This window comes from Uloborus diversus, chromosome 7, assembly GCF_026930045.1.
Source record: "Uloborus diversus isolate 005 chromosome 7, Udiv.v.3.1, whole genome shotgun sequence".
Classification (NCBI taxonomy): Eukaryota; Metazoa; Arthropoda; class Arachnida; order Araneae; family Uloboridae; genus Uloborus; species Uloborus diversus.
Window position 1 is genome coordinate 139985074 of NC_072737.1, and position 24103 is coordinate 140009176.

At 36.8% G+C, this 24103-nt stretch overlaps 1 protein-coding gene across 1 annotated transcript in view; it reads left to right on the forward strand.

The window, feature by feature from the left end:
- LOC129226910 (probable C-mannosyltransferase DPY19L1) overlaps positions 1–24103 on the forward strand; it is a 126347-nt gene that overhangs the window by 96981 nt on the left and 5263 nt on the right. Inside the window, exons 15-16 of the mRNA XM_054861540.1 lie at positions 227–268; positions 456–575. Coding sequence (XP_054717515.1) covers positions 227–268; positions 456–575 — 162 coding nt within the window. The remainder of the gene's footprint in view (positions 1–226; positions 269–455; positions 576–24103) is intronic.

Sequence of the window (24103 nt, forward strand, 5' to 3'; positions counted from 1 at the left end):
ACACTTCACTTTTGATTTTTATTAATTTTTGGTTTTGAAAGAGTTCTTGGAAATAAATGAAAGGGCAAGTAACCATTCCCTCATAATAATAATTCATTCTTTATAAAAACAAGTGGTCCTTTTTTATTTTTGTATAATGGACTGCAACTGGGGGTGCAATGAATACATTCATTTTTTTTTAATTAGTAATTGTCAATTTTAATGTTTTCTTTATTTCTATTTTTAGATGTTTTTATTGGAGATAAATACCTCGCATGAAAATGCTGCTGTAAGTAAATACTGTAACTTAAATCATATTTTGTTTGATGATGCATTTTATTTTTCTACTGCTGTGTTTCTTGTCAATGCTTTATACTCATTTTACTTTAGTTTTTTTTTTTTTTTTTTGAAAAAAGTGTTTGAATTGTTTTGTTATTTGAAACATTTGTACTTTCCTTCATTTTTATTGATTTCAGATGTTATACAACATATTGCAATGCTTTGCATTTTTCATTATGGCTGCCTTAGTGATGAGACTTAAACTGTTCTTTTCTCCACATTTATGTCTTCTAGCTTCTGTTGCAATGTGTGGCAAGGTATTTATTTATTTATTTTATTTATTTATTAATTTTTTGTCATCATTTAATTTCCTGAAATTTTATTTCTGCCAAATGTTCTAAATTTTATGAGATTTTTTAAATCAAAATATAGTTTTAAATTGGTTTGATTTACTCTAAAATGTCATATTTTTTACTAAAAAGTAATTTTAATTTCGAATTTTCAGGGGTTAAAAGATTTTAGGTGAGTACTGTAATAAGTGCTCCTTACAATCTTAGGATTTATTTCATCTTTTATTCACATCTTGATTAGTATCAACATTTTTGAATATTTTGTAAACCTTTCCAATTTGTATAAGACAGGGAAAAATAAATAAATAAAATAGTTCTGTTTTTGAGCTGTTAAAAAACTCAAACAATTATTTTTTGAAAAAAAAAAAAAGAGGGGGAGGAGGCATTTCCCAAAATAATTATGCAGTCAATTCCAATGAATATTTCTGTAACAAAATATAAAGAGGTAAAAATATTGAACTTGACTATGAAATCAACCAAAAAGCATTTATTAGTTACTTTATTGCTTGATTGAAGAAGGATGCTTGTGAATGGTTTTTATGTCTTATGGTTGTTTTTTTTTAATTTGAAATGATTTGGTTCTTTGAAATCATGTGAAGTTCCACACTATCTACAATGCTTTTATACAAAGCTGCACTGAATAGGACTTTTATTTAATATTAAATAATTGATCTATAACTTTGAATAAACATTTAATATTGTGAGCCAAATGTTTAAATTTCAGCATAAATGTTTTGTTACATACTGAAGTAGTTACAGTTTAGGTTTTCCTAACTTTTGCATGCTGGTTATTTTTTCCACAGAAATGATGCCATTTCCGTTTATTTCATCTAATATCCATCTATGCGTGTCCATATAATGTAACTGCAGGCCTCATTTACCAACACAGTAGAACTTCTTTTGTCTGTAACTCTTTTAACTGAAAACTAATTTTTCCAACTTTAGTTTTGTACACTTTTATTATTATTGTTTTATAAGTAAATAATATTTTTTCAAGATCAGGCAGCCATTCCTACTGGCAGCACCAATTTTTCCTGGATTTCCATTACTTAGAGAAGGAAATAAGCGGTATCGCATCACAGTTTGCGATTCAAAGCATATAAAAGATGATACAATATCGTAAAGTGCATCAAAAATTTGGCAATGCAAAAAAAAAAAAAAAACTGAATATTTTTTTAAATGGCAAAATATAACATTATTTTACAACTAGAAAATCGCTCATCAAGGTATGACGGGTGAAAATTGCTTCTACATTTGAACGAAGCCATTGCCTGTTTGGTGATATTTTGATGTTTGAAATTATTACCCTAACTCCAGTAGATTAACCCTACGCTCCAGTAGGTAGAGTTCATTGTTGACCATTGTTTCATTTCTTCATTCCCCTGAAATGACACAGTCTTACCAGTAAAACAGTTAAGTTACTGGATCGAGTTCAGCCTTGTCACAATAAAGCCTTTCCCTGCATGTTAAACATTACCAAAACATATTATCAAATTATCATGCTGTGCCGCAAGTTTCATTCTTAAAACTCACAGGTTACTCAATCATTGGCTACTATATATATATATTGTAACGGATCCGGCGAGACTTCCAACTTTCTTGAAAGGATGACACAGTTCTTGATAAAAACACAGGAGCTTTATTTACACTATGTACAGGAGAAATCGTTAACAAGAGCTAAATTAATCATCAGCAATTAAGCAAATTTCACTCAACACCGTAAACTTGACGGTTACACACGTATTTACTTCCAAATACAAAAACAACACAGCGAAATGCCTCGCTATCAACAGAGCTAATACACTCTCAGTACGAATTCTCAATCGAAACTCCACTCTTTATCCAGCGTAACGGTTTATATACACACCGAAAGAAATCTCTCAAATATTCCAAACGCTTCTGGAAAATAGTAGACCGTTATCAAATTTTATCGATGAACAAAAAAAAGAAATAGGGGGGTTGTATACTTTAGCCATATGTTAAGGGGTTGTATATTCATTACGGGAAACTATTTACAGGTTACATTACTACAATAATTACTATTTACAGGATTTGTAACATTGCCCCCTTCCTAAGGACTGCACGTCCTGGGCAGTACAATCCCCAGAAAGGGTGCCAAACTTTTATCACAAGTTTACAAATATACACATTAATTAATAACTAACAGATACAGAAAACACAATAATAACAAGAAATATTACTAAACATTAAAAGCAAAAATTATCTACAACTTTTATGTTACCAACCATGGTTGTTTACGTAATACTCATGAACTATGGTCATAGTATGGGGCTAACCGATCATAATGTACAACCCTAGGTTTTGCATTAGGTGATTTTTGGATCCTCACTACGACGTCATTCAGTCGGATAAGGACTTTGTAGGGTCCATCCCAATGCGACTGCAATTTGGGAGACAGACCTTTCCGTCGGATGGGATTCCACAACCAAACCTTGTCGTCTTCGTTGAATTCATGTCCAGTAGACCTTGTGTCATATCGGGTCTTCATCTTCTCCGCCGCGATGTTGATTCGCTCTCGTGCGAAGTTATGAACGTCTTCCAACCGGGCCTGGAGATCCTGGATGTACTCCTCAGGCGATGCAGGCGCATCCGGAGGACGACCGAAGACGAGATCACAAGGTAGCCGAAGCTCTCGTCCGAAGAGCATCTGAGATGGGGCATATCCGGTAGTCTCGTGGACAGCACTGCGGTAGGCCAGCAGGAACAAAGGTAGCTTCTTGTCCCAATCCTGTTGATTTCTGGAGACCATAAGTGAGAGATTATTCAGGATTGTGCGGTTAAATCTCTCCACCATGCCGTCCGATTGTGGGTGTAGTGGTGTTGTCCTAGTTTTCTTGAACATTTGACATAGGCCCTTAAACACAGCAGAGATTGCCATTTGGCAATCCAGACACAGCCATTTGGTGAAGTAGTCGATGGAAACAAGAATGTATTTGTTCCCATCAGTAGTTCTTGGTAGAGGACCCAGGATGTCGATCCCAATTCGTTCGAAAGGAGCTCCAACGTTGTACAGATGTAGCTTTCCTCTGCTTCTTTTCTTCGGTCCTTTACGAGCAGCACAGGCGTCACAAGAATGGCACCACTTCTCCACGTCATCCTTCGCCTTGCTCCAGAAGAAGCGCTCCCGAACTTTATTGAGGGTTTTCAAGACACCAAAATGTCCTCCAGTCGCACTACTATGTATTTCTTTCAGAACATCTGAAATCCTTGATCAGGGAAGTAGTAACTGTCACCTAGACGTTTTGCCGTCATCAGATTCCCATTTTCGGTACAGCACGCCGTTCCGTAAATGAAGCGAGTTCCATAAAGCCCAGTGTCTTTTTGTTGCAGGACTGAAGATGGAAATGTCCTGCCAGCTAGGTCGCCGACTGTCACTCTCCATGAACTCCAAAATTGGTTTTATGTCGGGGTCTTCAAGTTGATCTTTTCGAACTTGGTCGTCACTCCATGGATCAGGTTCTGATGATCTTGGAGTCACTGTCACCTGATAGGCAGTAGGGCTAGTCGTTCCATACTGTTTCTCGATTTGGGAACAATAATTGCAGTTCTCAGGACAGGGTCTCCTTGATAAAGCGTCTGCATTACCGTGAGACAACCCTTTTCGGTGCTTGATCTCCATGTCATATTCCTGGAGCGGCTGTATCCACCTGCCTATCTGGCCTTCTGGATTCTTGAAGTTCAAAAGCCAAGTTAAGGAGGCGTGATCTGTCCGAAGCAGAAACTTTCGGCCGTAGAGGTAATGATGGAAGTGTTCTACAGCTTTCACTATGGCCAGTAACTCCTTTCTGGTGACGCAGTAATTTCGCTCCGACTTTGATAAGCATTTGCTCCAGTAAGCGATGACGTGTTCATTGCCGTCAATTTCTTGGGATAAAACAGCTCCGATGCCCTCGTGGCTCGCATCAGTGTCTAGGATGAAGGATTTTCCAGGCTGAGGATATGAGAGAATAGGCGTTGATGTTAAAACCTCCTTCAGTCGTAGAAATGCATCTTCGCATTCTTTGGACCATTCAAACTTTTGCTTGCTCTCCGTCAGCTTATGCAAAGGTCGTGCAATGTTGGAAAAACCCTTCACAAACTTCCTGTAGTACGTGCAGAGCCCCAGGAAACTTCGCAGCTGATGGATGTTTTCGGGACGACTCCAACTCTTGACCGCGGATACCTTTTCTGGATCGGTTTGTACACCCTCAGAAGAGATGATGTGACCAAGGTCGTTCACTTCCCGGCAGAACAAATTACATTTGGACGGGCTTAACTTCAGATTGGCTTCCTTAAGCTTTTGCAGCACCTTCCTAAGATTTGCCAGATGTTCTTCGAAACTGCGTCCCACAATGATGATATCATCTAAGTAGACCAGACAGGATTCGTAGGAAAGTCCTCTTAACACTGTCTCCATAAGACGCTCGAACGTAGCTGGTGCATTGCAGAGGCCGAAGCGCATCACTTTAAACTGCCATAAGCCTTGTCCAGTTGTAAACGCTGTCTTCAATCGGTCATCAGGGTGTATCTCAACCTGCCAGTAGCCGCTCTTCAAGTCCAGAGTAGAAAACCACTTGTGTCCGGAAAGAGTGTCCAAGGTGTCGTCTATCCGTGGAAGAGGGTAACTGTCTTTCTTGGTGATTTCATTCAGCCGCCGGTAATCGACACAAAATCTGGTGGAGCCATCTTTCTTTCGGACCAAGACGATGGGAGAGGCCCAAGGACTGGATGAGGGTTCGATGACATCATTCTCCTGCATCTCTTTCAGGAGGGTCTCAACCTCTTCCTTCTTGGCGAACGGTAGTCGTCTGGGATGCTGTTTAATAGGGGGGTGTTCTCCAGTGTAGATCCTATGCTGCGTTAAATTCGTACGGCCAACATCCTCCGATGTAAATGAAAACAGATGCTTGAAATCGTCCACCAGTTGTTCCGCAGCAGTTCTTTGATCTTTCGATAATGGCGCACTCCCAATTAACTTCGATTTCAAGGACTTAGAAGACACAGTCTCGGGGGAATTGATTCTTCTAATGATGCAGTTTACTGGAGTACAAGTTGCCAACACATCACCTTTCCGGATATTCCTTGGCCTTTCACTCACGTTGACGACTCGCACAGGAATTACATCTTTAGAAAGGTCCACAAACGTAGATGCTACCAGCACTCCTTTTGGGTTATTGCTTAAGTTGGGGGATTCAATGAGTCCATATCGAAAACTATTGCTTTCTTCAATGGAGCCGGGTATTAATGATTCTGACCTTGAGGGAATCGATAAATCTGTTTGGGCTATTATTTGATGAGCGGATTTTACATCACTTTCTGCGGGGAAAACGGCTATGTCTTCTCTCATCGAGTGCAGCTCATTAGTCTTGAAGTCATACTTCTTTAAAAAGTCCAATCCGAGAATGAAGGGGTCTGTGATAGCAACAACGAATGCCGTATGATGGTAAGTGGCATTTCCAAACACAATTTTTAAGTTTACTTTACCTTCAATCTCGATCTTGTCACCTGTCACAGTTTGGAGGGTAACGCAGGGCAGCGTCCATAGAATGTTGAGTCTAAATTGACGAGCCACATCTGTTCTAATGATTGTAACATTCGCTCCAGTGTCAATAATCAGTTCACAGGGAAACCCGTTTACATATGCGTAAACAAACAGTCCATTACTGCCGCCACTCATCGATGAAATCTGGAAAAATTTAAGATGGGGCTCATTCCAATTTGGCGACCTCCGCCCCGCGAGATTGCCATGACTTAGTTTTCCTGGGCCTGAGAGGGAGAGGCGCTCTTCCCTCCGGTTTCTTGGCGAGCTTCACAGTTTCTTCGTAGGTGACCCTCGCCGCCACATTTCCAGCACTTAAGTGGTTGTCGTTTTGGTCCTTGGGAGCCGAAATCCTTTTGAGGGTTCCTGCAATTTCTTTCATTTGCTTTTCAAGTTCCGCAAAACGTGACGAAATCGGATCAAGCTCATCAGTTTTCACGCCGCGGATTGAATGGCGATCCTTGCGGGTTGCCTGCTGGGCGGCTTCCAACTTCATCACATACACAACAGCAGAATTCAGGTCTTTGACATCCGCCATCCATAGAGCTTTCTGGATTTCTGGATCTCGAACCCCGTCGATGTAGTAGTTGAGTGCCAGGTTGTCTCGAACATCCGCAGGACAGTCGCAAAAAGCAAGATGAAACAGTCTCTCGACGTCCACTGCAAGCTCTTGCAGGGTTTCCCCGGTTTTCTGGAAACGGGACTTCAACTGGAGTCGGCTGAAATCTTTCTGGCACTTTTCACCGAAGCGAAGCTCCAACGCAGATGTGAGGGCGGCGAAATCCAGGCGTTGGCTGTCCGGAAGGGTCTGAAGAATGTCCGCTGCGTCACCTCTCAGGGATGCTGCAAGATGGCAGGCCTTGGTAGCAGAGTCCCATCAGTTCGCTTCCGCCACTATCATGAATTGAGTTTCGTAAACCTGCCACGAAGTTTTCCCATCGGATGTGGCAAGTTTAATGGACGGTCGAGTAACCGATGTGGGAGCGCCAAACTGTACAGAGCTGCTTTCCGCGGTCGCCAATCTCCTTTCCATGTCCTTAATTATTTCTTGCTTATATGAAGTAAATTTCTTGTCTTCTTCTTCCAACTTATTTTCCACATTGGCGATGCGCTCTTCCACAGTATCAAATTTTTCTTCCAGAGCATCGACTTTATCTGCCATGGCGGTTAGTTGATTCTCCATCATGGTTTTCATCGACGTTAAGTCACTTTTCATTTCATCTTGACTTTTAGTAATTTTAGTAGTTAAATCACTATTTAACTGTTCTTGGTTAGTCGCTAATTCATTTTTTAATTGTTCTTGATTTGCAGTAAAACTTGCAGTCAAATCACTTTTTAATTGGTCTTGATTAGCCGCCATATCATTTTTCAATTGCTCTTGATTAGCCGCCATATCATTCTTCACAGAGGTGATTGCGTCAGAAAGTTGTTTTAATTGTTCATCCATTGCGCGAGTAATCACCATAAAAATAAAGTCCAAATTTAAAAAGTCTTTATGAAAAAAATGTCCAAAGTCACACTTACTCCAAGAAAGTCCTAAAGTAGCCCCACGTTGGGCGCCAATTGTAACGGATCCGGCGAGACTTCCAACTTTCTTGAAAGGATGACGCAGTTCTTGATAAAAACACAGGAGCTTTATTTGTGTGAGCATTATGTGTAGTGAAATTTAGGTTTACTACACCGCTAGTAGAAGTGAACTTGCAAATAAAGATGTCCATAGCCTGAAGTTGGAAAGAAAAACACGTGAAGCATTTTTCCTCATGGAAAATCTGTATTTATTATCCACAAAGGATTACTTAAGTTGACGAACAACATCTTCATTGATATAAAAAAAACATTTAGACGAATAGACAAAGATTAGCCGCTAAAATACAACGATACATTCAGCTTTTACGAACATGCTGATTCCTAGGAATATATGGCATTTACGTAACATACAAAAATAAGCCTAAAGGCGTTTTAAGACTTTAAAATAGACATCACGTTGTATTACGCCCTGCCAGGAGTAAAGGGCACTGGCAGACATCACGAAATCACGTACAACACATTTTGCGGCTATGTGAGGTGAGAGAGAGAGAGAGAGAGAGAGCGAAAAAAATCGCTCGAAGTATTTAAAGGTCTTCACATGGCTGTCAAATTAAGAATATGCAAAATATAAGATGTGTTGCCAATGCAAGAAAGTTAAAGATATGTTGCCAATCAAAAAGTAACTCAATCTACAAAAAATTCTCGCGGTTATAAGATACAATGAACTGGTGACTCGGTTCACCCAAAAGTTCATTCACTTGACTGAGTCACTGCAACCGATCGCACACATGACGTCACAACGTGATGCAATGTTTACATCGAAAAAGGATTGATACTGCATGATGCAAAAACGTTTTTTTTTTTTCAAATTAAGTGATTCTTTCACGTTTTGTGAAAGTTTAAATTAAAAATCTAACAAGCGGCCCCATTTTTGCAACATGCACAACAATCAGAAAAATTCACAATAAATTCAAATTGACAAAGTCACCATTGAATTTCACAAAAATTTTACACACCCAAAAAGTTCAAATTTAGGTTATATATTTTTCCCCCCAAAAATAATGTCACAAAAATGTCCAAGTTGAGATTTGGTATAAGGTTTTGTCAAAGCATCAGCTAAATTTAATTTAGAACTCACATACATTAATTTAAACAATTTTTCATTTACTAGATTTCTCAAAAAATGATACTTGATATCAATATGTTTACTTCTTTGATTTTGTATAGGACTTTTGGAAAAATCTATTGCAGCAATGTTGTCACAAAATATTTCACAATTTTTCAAAATTAAATTCAAATTTTCATTTTTTAAAATTTTTATGATCCAGACAAATTCTTTAGCAGCCTCTGTCAAAGTGACATATTCGGCTTCCATAGTGGAAAGAGCAATACATTTATGCTTAAAGGTTTTCCACATGATAGGTGCATTATCTAGCAAAATGATGTAACCTCCTATTGAAACCCTATCATCTCTACTAGCTGCCCAATCTGAATCAGAATAACATTTAATATTTAAATTTGAAATATTTGATAACTTCAATTTAAGATTTTTCGTATACAAAACATAACCAAGGAGACGAAGTAAACCATGCCAATGTTTTTCACCATAATTAGATTGAAATTGGGAAAATATATTCAGAGCATATGTTATGTCGGGACGAGTTCTACTAGCCAAAAAGGATAAACAGCCAATTAAATTTCGATATGGTAAAGAATTACATTTATCTATTTCTAACTTACTAGTAGGCGAATCAATTTTTGAATAAACCACCCCAACCGAAATAGGAACATTACTAATTGGAATATTATAACTAGAATACAACTCGACAATTTTATTAATATACGTTGTCTGATGAATATACCAATTACCATCAATGTTTTGAAATTCAACACCCAGAAGTTTTCTTATTTCACCCAAAATTTTTAATTCAAAATGATTTCTTAAAAAATTTACAATTTCATTCAAATCAGATTTTAGTTTGCCAAAAAGTATGATATCATCAACATAAAAAAGAAGAATAACCTTATTTTTATATATGTAACAACAATTACACCAATCTAAACTAGAAAAGTTCATTTTCAAAAGTGTTTCATGGAGTTGATAGTACCACATTCTACCACTTTGGTGTAAACCGTACAAAGCTTTCTTTAACAAACAAACTTTACCAGGCTCTAGTACATATCCACTAGGTTGTTTCATATATACATTAGTATCCAAATTAGCATACAAATAAGCGTTATTTATGTCTACATGCAGATGACACCATTTAAAAAGACATACAAAAATACAGAAAAACAATCTGATTATAGAAAAATCAATGACTGGGCTAAAAACTTCTTGGAATGATTCTCCAGCTTCCTGAAGATAACCTTGAGCACATAATCGAGCACGGTATTTCACAATATTCCCTTGCTGATCTTCTTTTACCGTATATACCCACCGATTTCCCAAAATTTTACTATGTTCAGGTGGATCCACTAACTCCCATACACCGCGATTATATATGGTTTGTATTTCCTGATCCATCGCGTTAATCCAATGTTTAGATTCCCTAGAATTAATGGCTTCTTCAAAATTTAATGGAAGTTTAATTTCAGCAAGATTTCCCTCTAAAATTTCTATTACCTTTCCCTCTTTTAAATTTTTGCCCGAAAAGTCAAAATATGATTCATCAAATTCAATTTTGTTATCATTACAATATTTAATAACTTCATTTAAAGAACGCAAGCGAATATTTGAACCTTCAATCCTATAGTAAATATCAGTTCTATCACCCGATGGTCTAGGAACAGCTTGACGCAACCAATTAATTTCGGAACAAGGTTTTAATTCTTCACTAGGACTATCACTGGAAAGCTCATCCACTCCCTGATTTGAAGTTACAGGATATTCATAATCAAAATTGTCAGGTAAGTATTTCATAACCCTTGGACTACTTGATCCAGAACCTAGTACAACATCTGCCCCTTTAGTTCCCTCATCAAAACTGACATTACATGTTTCTATGATTCTTTGTTCGTCTTCCAGCCAGACACGATAACCTCTAGTATTTTGAGCGTAACCTAACAAAATTCCTGGTTTAGATTTATCGTCCAATTTCTTTCTTTTCTGACTTGGAACATTTACAAAAGTTAAACAGCCAAAAGTTCTAAGATGTTTCACGCTAGGCTTTTTATTGAAAAACAGTTCAAACGGGGTATGATTGCTCCCATGACAAGACCTATTCCAAACATAAGAAAAACAAAATGCAGCTTCCCCCCAGAATTTCGAAGGTAAGTTACTCTCTTTTAAAAGTGCTCTAACTCCCCCCATTAATGTCTGGTTAAACCGTTCAATTATGCCATTCATCATTGGTGTGTAGGGATTAGTTTTCTCATGCCTAATGCCACGGTTATTCAAGAAAATTTCAAAATTTTGATTGCAAAATTCTTTCCCCCCATCTGTACGAATTGATTTAATTTTCCTCCCTAAAAGCCTTTCATTACGATTTAAAAATCTTACAAAAATATTGAAAACATCAGACTTCAATTTCATAGGGTATACAGCAACGCGTTTTGAAAAATCGTCCATAATGGATAAATAATATTTCTCTCCCCTCAAAGTTAAATTTGGGACTTCACCTACATCCATGTGTATAAGCTCTAAAGGTTTAGAAGATCTCACGGCCCCAATCGATTTAAAAGAAATACTCCTAGCTTTAGTATATTTACAAATTTCACAATAGTTAACATTTTTATTCAATTCAGGAAGACCTCTAACACTATTGTTTTTGCTAGTTCTAGAAATATATTCATAATTAATGTGACAATATCTCTTGTGCCATAAATCTTCAGGAGAAATTTTACCAATTTTTTCAGAAATGTTACAAACAGGTTCAGAATTATCACAATGTTCACTATTTTTCAAATACAAATATCTATTAGGCTTAAAAAAATATAAATTTATGTCATTTCTACGCTTTGCATAAAATAATTGATTCCAATTTTTGTCATAAACTTTAAGAATGGTATTATGACCAACAAATTTGTTACCTTCCTGTTCCAATTTAGATAATGACAATAAATTACGACGGATTTCAGGATTGTACAGAACATCTTTCAAGATAATTTTCCTATGTCTACCATTAATTTTGACCAACAATTGAATTGTACCAATCCCTAAAATATTGCTTTGTTTACCGTCAACAGCCATAGACATTTTTAAGTTATTAACTGGTCTAAAATCAGAGAAAAGATTTTTATTTTTAGTGACATGTGACGTAGCTCCAGAATCGGCAATCCACGTTATGTCTGAATCAGATGAAGTAATATTCAAAGCTTCTGACTCATTAATTTCACTCACATTATGTTGAGAATTAGAAGACCCTTGAGAAAAATTTTTAGAATTTAACTTTGCCTTAAATTTAAAACAATCAACCTTTTTATGCCCAAAAATCCCACAAAAATTACATTTCCCTTTAAATCTATTTTTACTAAAATTTGACACAGGTTTACAACTACTTTTACAAGGATGGATCTTACCGGCAGGTAGCGAATTCGGAACGGTCACATACACAGCAGGTGTCTGTAGTGGAACGTTCATTTCAGAAATTCTATTTGCTTCGAGCAACAGTTCTTGTTCTATTTTCAATGGGGTAAAGTCCACGTCAGACCATCTGTAGATTTGCTGTACAATGGATGCAAACTCAGGGGGTAAACTCCGGATATACTGGAAACCTATGTAAAGGTCGGACATCGCATGGCCAACTTCTTTTAATTGTGACGCGGCTGCTTTCACTCGGCAGATGAAAAGACCAACCGTTTCTCCATCTTGAAACTTGACTTGAAAAAATTTGTCCAACAGGGATATTAATCTGGCACGGGTGTCAGGTTCAAAATACTTGCACAAGATTTCCCAAGCTATCTTTCCTTCAGTAGTGCATTCGATGAGAGGCTTGAATTCTTCTGACAGGAACTGATAAATAGTAGTATAAGCTCGAGTTCTTCTAAGATTCAATTCCGCTTTATCTCGGAACGTCAATTTTTCTTCTTCAGGTTTCTTTTCTTTTTCGTCAGCTTCGATGAATTCCCAGCTGCCCGAATGACGCAAGACAACTTGTATGTTTCTCTTCCAAGTATTCCAATTATTGGCATTTAGTAAAGGTATTGTAGGGACTTCCATACTTTCAAAAATTTCACGATGTTTTAAAAATTCTTCAGAGCATAAAAATTCAAATTTTCCAAGTTCTTCAGGTTATGGCCAGGAATTGCAAAGTCCAGGTGACCTGGGCCCATAACCACTTGTGAGCATTATGTGTAGTGAAATTTAGGTTTACTACACCGCTAGTAGAAGTGAACTTGCAAATAAAGATGTCCATAGCCTGAAGTTGGAAAGAAAAACACGTGAAGCATTTTTCCTCATGGAAAATCTGTATTTATTATCCACAAAGGATTACTTAAGTTGACGAACAACATCTTCATTGATATAAAAAAAACATTTAGACGAATAGACAAAGATTAGCCGCTAAAATACAACGATACATTCAGCTTTTACGAACATGCTGATTCCTAGGAATATATGGCATTTACGTAACATACAAAAATAAGCCTAAAGGCGTTTTAAGACTTTAAAATAGACATCACGTTGTATTACGCCCTGCCAGGAGTAAAGGGCACTGGCAGACATCACGAAATCACGTACAACACATTTTGCGGCTATGTGAGGTGAGAGAGAGAGAGAGAGAGAGAGAGCGAAAAAAATCGCTCGAAGTATTTAAAGGTCTTCACATGGCTGTCAAATTAAGAATATGCAAAATATAAGATGTGTTGCCAATGCAAGAAAGTTAAAGATATGTTGCCAATCAAAAAGTAACTCAATCTACAAAAAATTCTCGCGGTTATAAGATACAATGAACTGGTGACTCGGTTCACCCAAAAGTTCATTCACTTGACTGAGTCACTGCAACCGATCGCACACATGACGTCACAACGTGATGCAATGTTTACATCGAAAAAGGATTGATACTGCATGATGCAAAAACGTTTTTTTTTTTTTCAAATTAAGTGATTCTTTCACGTTTTGTGAAAGTTTAAATTAAAAATCTAACAATTTGCACTATGTACAGGAGAAATCGTTAACAAGAGCTAAATTAATCATCAGCAATTAAGCAAATTTCACTCAACACCGTAAACTTAACGTATTTACTTCCAAATACGAAAACAACACAGCGAAATGCCTCGCTATCAACAGAGCTAATACACTCTCAGTACGAATTCTCAATCGAAACTCCACTCTTTATCCAGCTTAACTGTTTATATACACACCGAAAGAAATCTCTCAAATATTCCAAACCTTTCTGGAAAATAGCAGACCGTTATCAAATTTTATCAATGAACAAAAAAAAGAAATAAGGGGGTCGTATACTTTAGCCATATGTTAAGGGGTTGTATATTCATTACGGGAAACTATTTGCAGGTTACATTACTACAATAATTACTATTTACAGGATTTGTAACAATATATATATATATATATATATATATATATGTATACAGTCGAACCTCGTTATCACGATACCTTTGGGACTGTCAACAAAGTGTCGTCATAGCCGGAGCGACGTCATAACCGGAATATTTAAAAATTCATAATTATACATTTGTTAACATTAAAATTAGATTTAATGAAGAAAATAGTAGTATGTATATATACATTTTAAATTAGATTTAACTAATGTAAATTTGAATTATTGGTAGATATAAGAAAAATATTTATTTCTTAAAGAAATCTTCACTTATTATTATTATTTTTTGTGTAACTAAAAACTTTTCTAACTAAATAACTTTTCTATAGCATTTTTAACACTCCTCTTTTCCACGAAAGTATCAGCAAGAAAGAAACTAATTCAAGACTCTCCACCTGCTTTGAATTCCTTTCTATTGTCCCTCTTGTCAAAGTATGAAACCTGTACCTTTCAGAACTTATCTACTTGCCCCCCCCTCCCCATTCTTGAGGTGTCATGCCTGGTCAAATCTCTTGCAGAGTCCGAAGTTCCTACAACAAACATTTCCTGATGTTTTCATTATTTTACAGAAAAGTTAACAATTGCAAAGAAATATTTGATCCAGTCGGCGCTGTTCGAAGTGTCGTCGTAACCGGAGGTGCACCAAAAAGACTGTCGTAAAATCCGGAGCTACTTAACGTTAAAATTATGTGGCATAGGTTCGGGACTTTGAAAAAGTGACGTGACATCCGGAGTGTCGTGAAATCCGGGTGTCGCGATAACGAGGTTTGACTGTATATATATATGAGGATTCAAACATTGAAAGTTTTGTATTAAACTCGTTTCCCAATAAATAGTCACCTCTCCTTCAATTTTTTTTTGTTTACAAGCATATATTCATTTTTTCTTTTCTCACTTTGCTGAGTCAAATGTCACTGTTTTGCATCCAGAGATTCCTCTCTTCTATGGTATAAATTTAATCTTTTGGAATTTTTATACCCCGAATATTCTTGAATTTGTAGAACCACCCATTTGCACGAGTTCTATAAGTTGATGCACCAGTTGATATAAGTTTGTAACTGAAGTCATTGTTCAAAGCTTATTAAATGCTCACATTAACCATTAAATTTCTTAAAACTTGTGTTTCCTTGTTAAAAATTTAACTTAGAAAATTTTGTAAAACTTCTCAATTTTACAGAACTGATGTTCAATATCAGAGTTTGAGGATTAGTACTGCTGCTCAAAATAAAAAACTTATTATTACTATAAATTCAAAAGCGAACAATGTGGAAGTAAAGTAATGCTTTATCAAGCAATTATCTTTTTAATTACAAATTTATTTTTAAAATTAAAAAAAAAATAAAATTAACTGTATTATGAAAGGCCATTATGATTGAAGTTACTGTATTATATTTAAAAAAAATATATTTGTTGCAGTTCCTGAAATATGACATGTATCAAAAATATTTGTTGCCAATAGTTATATTAATGTTATTAAGTTCATCACATTCAATAATTTTTTCATAAATGTGTACAAGCTTAAATCCAGAGTTAAAATTTCTGAGGTCTCTTGACTATCTTTTTTAAGTGATGTCTTTTATCTGTAATTCTCGATGTACCGAAGCAGATGCAATCAGTTAATAAAGGTTCTACTGTACCTTTTAAACACTCACCTTTTAGGATAGTACTTTTAGATTTTCTGATTATTGACAATCTTAAATGCATTCTTGATGTAGTTACTACTAGTAATATAGAAGTGTCGATTAGTTTAAAAGTGTACTGGCCAATGACCCCTAAAACTGAACCACCGAATTTGAATTTTCTGTTTGAGTAAGGAGAGAGACTTTCAATAGAAAAGAATAGTCAAGTCCCTAGGAACATAATCAAAAATAAGAAAGAAAGGTTGTACTAAGAAAAAGACAGAACTAGTGTAATTTAGAATTTTTAGGAGTATCTCTAGGGTTTAAGCAAAAAAGGTATTAAAATCAGTAATTAAAAAAAAGATATTATATAGTTTTAAGTCAGTTAATTTAAATCAATGACAGCAAAAAAAAAAAAAAAAAGAGGTCTCACTAAACAGAGGAAACTCACTAACCTAAAAGTGGAAATAATTTATAATAATGGATTTTACTTCATTACCAACTACGCCAGGGGTTCGAAACTTTTTCGATTTGCGGCACCCTTTGAAGAATTTAAATTTCCTTACCGCACCCCAGCATGTCTATGTTATAATATATGTATTGGTACTGTGGACATTTTGTGGCACTAGTGATGGGCATAATCGAGATCTTTTGATAATCGAGATCTCGGGAATCGAGTACTTCTGATAATCGAGTGATTGATAATCGAGATCTTTTTAAGTCGATCACTCGAGTGATTGATAATCGAGATCTTTTGAAATCGAGAACTCGAGCGATTGACTTCTCGAGATCTTTTGAATCGAGTACTCGAGCGATTGACTTCTCGAGATCTTTTGAATCGAGTACTCGAGCGATTGCCTTCTCGAGATCTTTTGAATCGAGTACTCGAGCGATTGCCTTCTCGAGATCTTTTGAATCGAGTACTCGAGCGATTGACTTCTCGAGATCTCGAGATGTTTCAAATCGAGATCTCGAGATGTTTCAAATCGAGGTCTCGAGACGTTTGAATCGAGTACTCAAGTAGTTCATTTTCTGCGCTTTTCCAAAATTGAGTTGACTGCTACGGGGGTGCCCAATAAAAGGGGGTGGAGCATGGCGCAGCCTTTGCAACTAAAATTTTTAGAGCCGGTTTTTTGAGAGGTTTTTTTTTAATCTCATTTTCGGAAGGGGGGAGGGGGTCCATGGCGCAGCCTGCAAAACCGAAATTTTTAGAAGCTGTTTTTTTTTCCATCTCATTTCGGGAGGGGGGGGAGGGCTCTTTCTAGACGGATGCTCCGTAACATTTGAGAGGGTGCGCCATCGCCTTGCGAAAGGGGGGAGATGGACTCCCTTGACTTCAGTTGAATTCCCGCGTTGTTTTGGCAGGGGTGCGCTCGAGATAGGAATGTGACATTTAGGCTACCATTTAGAGGTATAATAAGGGGCGAACCCTCCAGGCTTTTAGAAGTTTTAGGTTAAGTTGGGGGGGTATTGACACCCCCCTTTTAGAAGGGGAATCAATACCACTCCCCCCAAATTCCATGAAAAATTCTAGTTTTTACATTTAAGTCTGGTCTAGTTTTTTGTTGTTTTCCGATAAAATGAGCAGATACATCTTTTGTCCTCTTACCCTTACGGTAAAGTTCGAAATGCAAGCTTGTTTTAGGGGGTCGATTCGATAGATTTTAGTCCTCATTTTGGGGTCACAATCCTTGGGGGATGCAGGTTCGACTAGATTCCCTGTTAGCTTGTCAGAAACTAGGAGCTCGGCATTTGGGCGACTGAGTAATTTATTCGAACGGTTATGCATTTAAGCTAATGATTTTCAGTTATCACGTGATTATTTCGAATGGTTTCGGGCTCTCAAACACGAAGTTAATAATGTAAACAAGTAGGGGAATAGTTGCTCTGCGCAAAAGTACTCATTCTTTTCTAGTTTATAGCTTTGTTTTTTTTTTTTTTTTGATGCTCTTGTTAAGAGTAGTTAAGTATATTTATCTGACTAATATATGAGGAGGGAGGGTAAAATATTTGTGATTGCGTTTTCCAGAGGATTGGGATTCCCGGCGCATTGAAAAGTGCACAAGTGTGGCTTGAAGTGCATTGAATTTCATGATTTTTTTTCCTTTCTTGATCCGCTCTTTTTTATTTTTCTTTTTCATTCGTCGACTTTAGGAATATGCAACAACAGTAAAAGTGCAGGGAGTGAAGTTGAAATGTTTCTGAGTGCATTAAAAAGAAATATTGAAGTTTGTCGTGTGGGATTTATTTTAGCTTCCACTCTTCGGCCCAATTTTTAAATAAAAATTACATTTTATACACATTGTTTTTTTTTTTTAAATTCCATACGCAAGATATTTGTGACTTCTTGTGTGCGTAGCATTTATTTTCGCGCGGGTAGTTAAATTTAAGTATTTTGCTTGTTTTACTCGCTTCTGTTTATGTCATACTCCTTATAGTTTCGTAAATGTTGATTAGCATATTATTTACTCAACTTAAAAAATTTCAGTCAATTAATGTGCTGATTTTATTTTATTATTATTATTATTATTATTTTTTTTTTGTAAAGTTGAGGCAAAACTGCTGAAAATGCTTACGCTCGCAACGGTCCATTTCGGAATTTAAGATTCCGTAGCTACGTTTCATTTTCCGTGCGTTGGTCCTCAAAAAGGTTAAAATTGATTATCAAGTTTCTCTGAAAAGCAGATTACGTATTCAGTTTTCAAATCATCCGAGATGCTCGATAACCGAGCATTCCACAATAAACTATATATTATACAAGAGAGAGCGCGGGGGAGGGGGTAAATGGCGCAGACGGCGCCATTGAAGTTTTGAAGAGGAGAGGGTAACTTAAGCGGCTTTAATTTATTTTAGGGGGTTCAACGTCACATTTGAGGGATGAGTGTCATCGCCCTGGGGGGGGGGGGGGGAACACCACTGCATTGTAAATACCTTGCGTTTAAACATTTCATAAACGTTTTAACATGGCTGCCACAGCGTTAACAATCGCTTTAAAACATTTACTGAACGAAGTGTGCTCTCTGAGTAACCCCATTCGAGAAAAAGCACTCGAGAAGCAATATTTGATTCTAAAACCTTATAGAATGACAGGGGTGTCCGTCCGTCCCTGTGAGCAATGGCGCGCTTCTTATGACAATCCCCCCTGCCAAAAGAAACGATAATCCGAAAAAGGGCTAAGACTACCTTAAATTTTCAGTTACACGGTTTGTACCATACCGGTCAAGGGCGCCCATATGCAAAATTTTAAGGGGGGGCTCAGATATTTTCCCCATGGTTTAACAGGACATTTTCCCCATGGAAATCGATTTCAGTACAGATTAGAGTTATTAAAATTTAACATTTTTAATAACTTATTGATTAATTGCTGGAAAAGAAATAATTTTTCATTTTTGCAAAAAAAAAAAAAAAGTACTAAAAGCAAGGATGTACTAATTTCAAAGAAGGGAGAGGGGGCTTGAGCCCCCACTTGCCCCCCCCCCCATATGGAAGCCCTTGATACCGGTTTAATATATTTTTAAGTTTAACAACTCTCAAGTTTAAACCTGCTAGTGTCGCCCAACGACCTGCCCATATTATCATTATCCCTCACTTTTTAATAAAAATTGTACATACGTACGTATTTAATCTTAGTCAAGTTCAAAACAGTATGGAAAGCGTTTCTCTATCCTTTGTTTCAAGATTTCACCACCGGATCACACCAGGGGCGGATACAGAAAACCATTTGAAGGGGGGTGGGGTCATGCTGAAGAAAGCCCTCCCCCATGAACGAAATTCCCGTTTTAGGTACGAAAAAATTCTGAAACTTTTTTGGGGGCCAATAAAAAGCCCCAAATCGGTCAGGAATGAGGCACATAATTGGGGATAAACGTTGCAAATTAATTTCATAAGCAATAAAACAAAGTCTTAGTTCAAATATTTTCTTTGAAAAATAATTGATGTATTGAAAAGATAAGATACTGTCATCGTTTACATTTTATGCATAAATTGTTTGAACACAATGTGTACGGATACTATTGTCGAGAGTTTAGGGGGAGGGGTCATGACCCCCACGACCCTCCATTGTATCCGCCACTCACACAATTCATGCCCCTTCATATATCCGCTCATATGATAATTAACAATTTTCATTCTAAAAATATCGTTCGATTATTAAGGAATCTCTCAATTATCGAAAATTCGAAGCCAAACATTCAACTATTACCCCATTCGAATAAAGCAAGAGAAAAGCAATCATTCGATTTTAAAAATCATTCCAAATCTATCCATTCCAAGAGCAAAGGGCACCACCTATGAAGAGCAATACCCCCAAAAGAGACAAAATCCCCTAAAAATTACAATCCCGCAGTTAACGTCAAAACTCCCCCTCCCCTCCCCTCTTATTTCACCCATAGGAATGAATTACACGAGAAGTTAACCACGGGTTTGTTACGATTCGGCGCGACCGTTTCGGCGCGGCTGTTTCGACGCGGCCGTTTCGACGTTGGCCGATTCGGCGCTGACCGTTTCGGCGCCGGCCGTTTCGGCGCCAGATTTTTGCATTCTGAACTTTATGAATTTCAGAAATTTTAGTTCAAAGAAGGAAAAAGATTTCTGGAAGAAGAATGTGAATTTAGCGCACTAGAAGCTAGTTAAAATTTATTTTAAAATTTACAGCGGGGGAAAAGAGAGGCCATATGTGATCCACGTATGTTTTACTGCGATAGCATAAAAGAAAATATCTTGAAAAATTAGAAAATAATGCCAGTACCAGTCCTACCTCTTTGTCGATTTATTTTATTTTATTTTTATTTTTTTTAAATCAATGCTGAGCCGTTTTGTGTTTCTGTGGTGATTACTTCTTTGTTGTAGCAGCTATTGGAAATAATTTCATAAGTCTTCTTCACGTGAAAACACGTTTCAAACTAACCAAAAAGCTCGACTTAACTATTACAAACCCATGTACGGACATCAAGGTAAATTTAGGGCAATGTTTGATTTTTTTTATTGACTAAAAAATCATTTATTTTTTAAAGTTAGTTCTAAACACTATTATTTTTCTGTAATCAATTTATGAATTTTTTGTATATTACTTTTTTTTTAAAAAAGTCTTATTATTATTATTGTTATTTTTTATTATTGCCTTTTTTTGTTACGAAATAGTCAGTCGACAGTTTAGTGCTATAGAACAGTTACAGGAACTAAAAAGACACAAAATATTTTATTTTTATTCAAAAAAGAAGTTTAAAATATTTTTTGTTCATTATATTAGTCTTTATGAAACTTAAAAGCAATAAATAATAATAATCTTCACATAATAAAAATTTTTCTTGTCTATCCTGTATTTAAAGCACACTACACAACTTAACTTTGTAGAGAACAGGGTTACGTGTGAGTTTCTCAACACGTTAACTTTTTCCAATAAAAAATATAAAAAATTCATCTTATTATTAGTTGACATTTTTTAATTTTTTATAGAAAAGATATTTAATTAAGTGCACAAATTAATGATCAGCAACGAAAAAACAATCAATTTAAATTGAATGAGTTTTATATTTACATTTCATAGAAAAATGTCAATGCTGTTTCCTAACTTATCTACTTCGAAAAATTATGAAGATGTTTTTAAACTTACATGTTATCACATAATAATAAAAAAGAAAACAAAATACACCTTTAAAAATATTACTTCATAAAACTTTTTACAAAACTTTAAAAAAAAACAAAAGATATCTTGAATTTTGAAGCAATGTTTGGCAGATTTACATGCTGACAATTTCGATTTTTGAACAGGTCGTATTGAAATGAACCGCGCCGAAACGGTCGCGCCGAAACGGCCGCGCCGAAATGGGTTTCGCGCCGAAACGGTCGCGCCAAAACGGCGGCGCCGAAACGGCCGCGCCGAATAGTCCCATTCCGGTTAACCACTTGTTTTGTAAGAAATAACTAAGTACCTTTGTGCCGAGAAGTAACATGAAATAACAAACGTATTGTATCCCAAATATACAGAGTACTGAATAAAATATGACAACGAATATAAAGTACAAATTGACGTTGTCATATTTTAGTATATGTTGTCATATTTTATTCACTATGCAGTACAAAGTTTTCGACTACTTTTTATGTATACAGAGTACTGCAGAAACGTGTTTTGGAGTTTTAAGGTACATTTTTTTCAACAAAATACTAAGCTTTTACATATAAGGTGCCATTCCTTTGTTACGTATGGATGATTTTGGCCATTTTTGACCCCTTCCCACCCCATGTAAGGGTACGTAAGGTTTTTCAAACCCCTCCCCCTATTCTTACGTAAGATTCCATTTCGTTTTTCGAAATAATGAAATGACTAATCTCATATCACTGGAATCGAAATTTCATTCACTATTATTAAATTAAACCTTTTTGTGTGATGAAATATTTACTAAAAAGTTGGAATCTAGACTGAATGTGTTTTCGACATTTTTTTGTATATGATGCGATAGTAGTTAAAAATAAAACATGCTATACAATAGTGCAATTCTTTTATTATGTTTTACATTATTAATTCTTCGTAAAACAAATAAAAAACAGTCATCCTATACGTTTTTATTTTCCAGACGCAAATGAAACGTCGGCTTGGAAAATACTGCGTGAGAATGCGTTTGAACCCCCCCCCCCCCCAAAAAAAAAAGTATGTAGACATTTTTCCAACCCCACCCCCTCGGGACCCTTACGTAATTGATGAATGGTCCGTAAAGACATCCAGTAATGTCCTTACATCCACAATCTCACTATTTTGCGTTGAAAAAAGGGTTCCTTGAAACCCCGAAACACGTGTCTGCAGTGATCTGTATATTTGGGCTCTAAAACTTTTGTTATTGCCCATTACACTTGTATCATTACCCAATAGTATAGTCGAAGGGGAACGTAAGGGGGAAGACGTCCCCTCAGGTTTTCAACTTAAGTATTCCCCCTTTTTACCGGAACTATAATTTCAATGCCTCTCAAGTTAGAACCTTATTAGCGCCTCCAACCTTTACTTCCACCACCGGGACACACAACACATGTCTCCCACAGACCCGTCCATATGTTCATTCATTAACACCTTTCGCTATATCATTAGACTACCAAGGCATCCCAAACAATCATTTGATAATCAAGCATTCAACAGTATACATTCAATTATAACACTATTCGAATGAAACATTCGAAAGGCAATTATTTGATTGTAATACCATTTAGATCGCAAGGGTATCTATTCCTCAAGTGTGCTGGCACACTTTTTAAAATTAGGGATCCTCTCTCCCCCTCCAGAAGGACACTCAATAAAAAAGACTAACGTCCATTAGGAATTTCAATGGCGCAGTCTGCGCAGTGACCCACCTCCCCTGTGGGCTCCTCAGCGCAGCCCGTCTTTCTGGGGGAAGGGTTAAAAGGTTTCAATGCAAATTGTTTCGGAAGACAGAAAAAAACCATGCTCATTCTTCATAAGTAAAATCATTAACTCTTCAAAGCCAGCCCTTTGAACCCCAAATGACGGATCCGCCCCTGCAACTAAAACATTTCAGAAGCAGGGGTGCCCACCCGCCCTGAGATCAAGCCCCCCCCCCACCCTCAATATCGCAAAGACCTCCCCCCCCCAAAAAAATGAGAAAAATACCCTTTAAAACACCCCCCTAAAAATGTCAATAGCACAATCTGCTCCATGACCCCCCCCCATCCATAGGTGGGCACCCTTGTCAGAAGTCAACTATATTGAGAGGTTCATTCGATTATCAAACACTGCTCGAGTGATTGACATCTCGAGAACTCAACATCTCGAGAAGTTCAAAGCGAGAACTCGAGCAGTTGATCGCTCGAGCACTCGGAAAGTGACAATCGAGAACTCGAGCAGTTGATCGCTCGAGTTCTCGGAAAGTGATAATCGAGAACTCGAGAAGTTCATCGCTCAAGAACTCGAAAAGTGATAATCGAGAACTCGAGAAGTTCATCGCTCGAGAACTCGAAAAGTGATAATCGAGTACTCGAGAAGTTCATCGCTCGAGAACTCGAGAAGTGATAATCGAGTTCTCGAATGATCTTGAATAATCGAGTGATTCGATTATGAGAACTCGATTATGCCCATCACTATGTGGCACCCCAGGGTTCCGTGGCACCCACTTTGAGAAACCCTGAACTATGCAATAGATTAGAAATAATTATTCATTTACATTTCCATCTTATATTTCTGGGACCAAATGTCTATGCATAGGCGGATTTAAGACTGAGTTCCTGGGGGGGCAGGATTTTTTTTTTGAGAAACATTTTTAATTGCCCTCCCCCCTCCCATGTTTTTGTCTGTTTTCTGTGATGCGT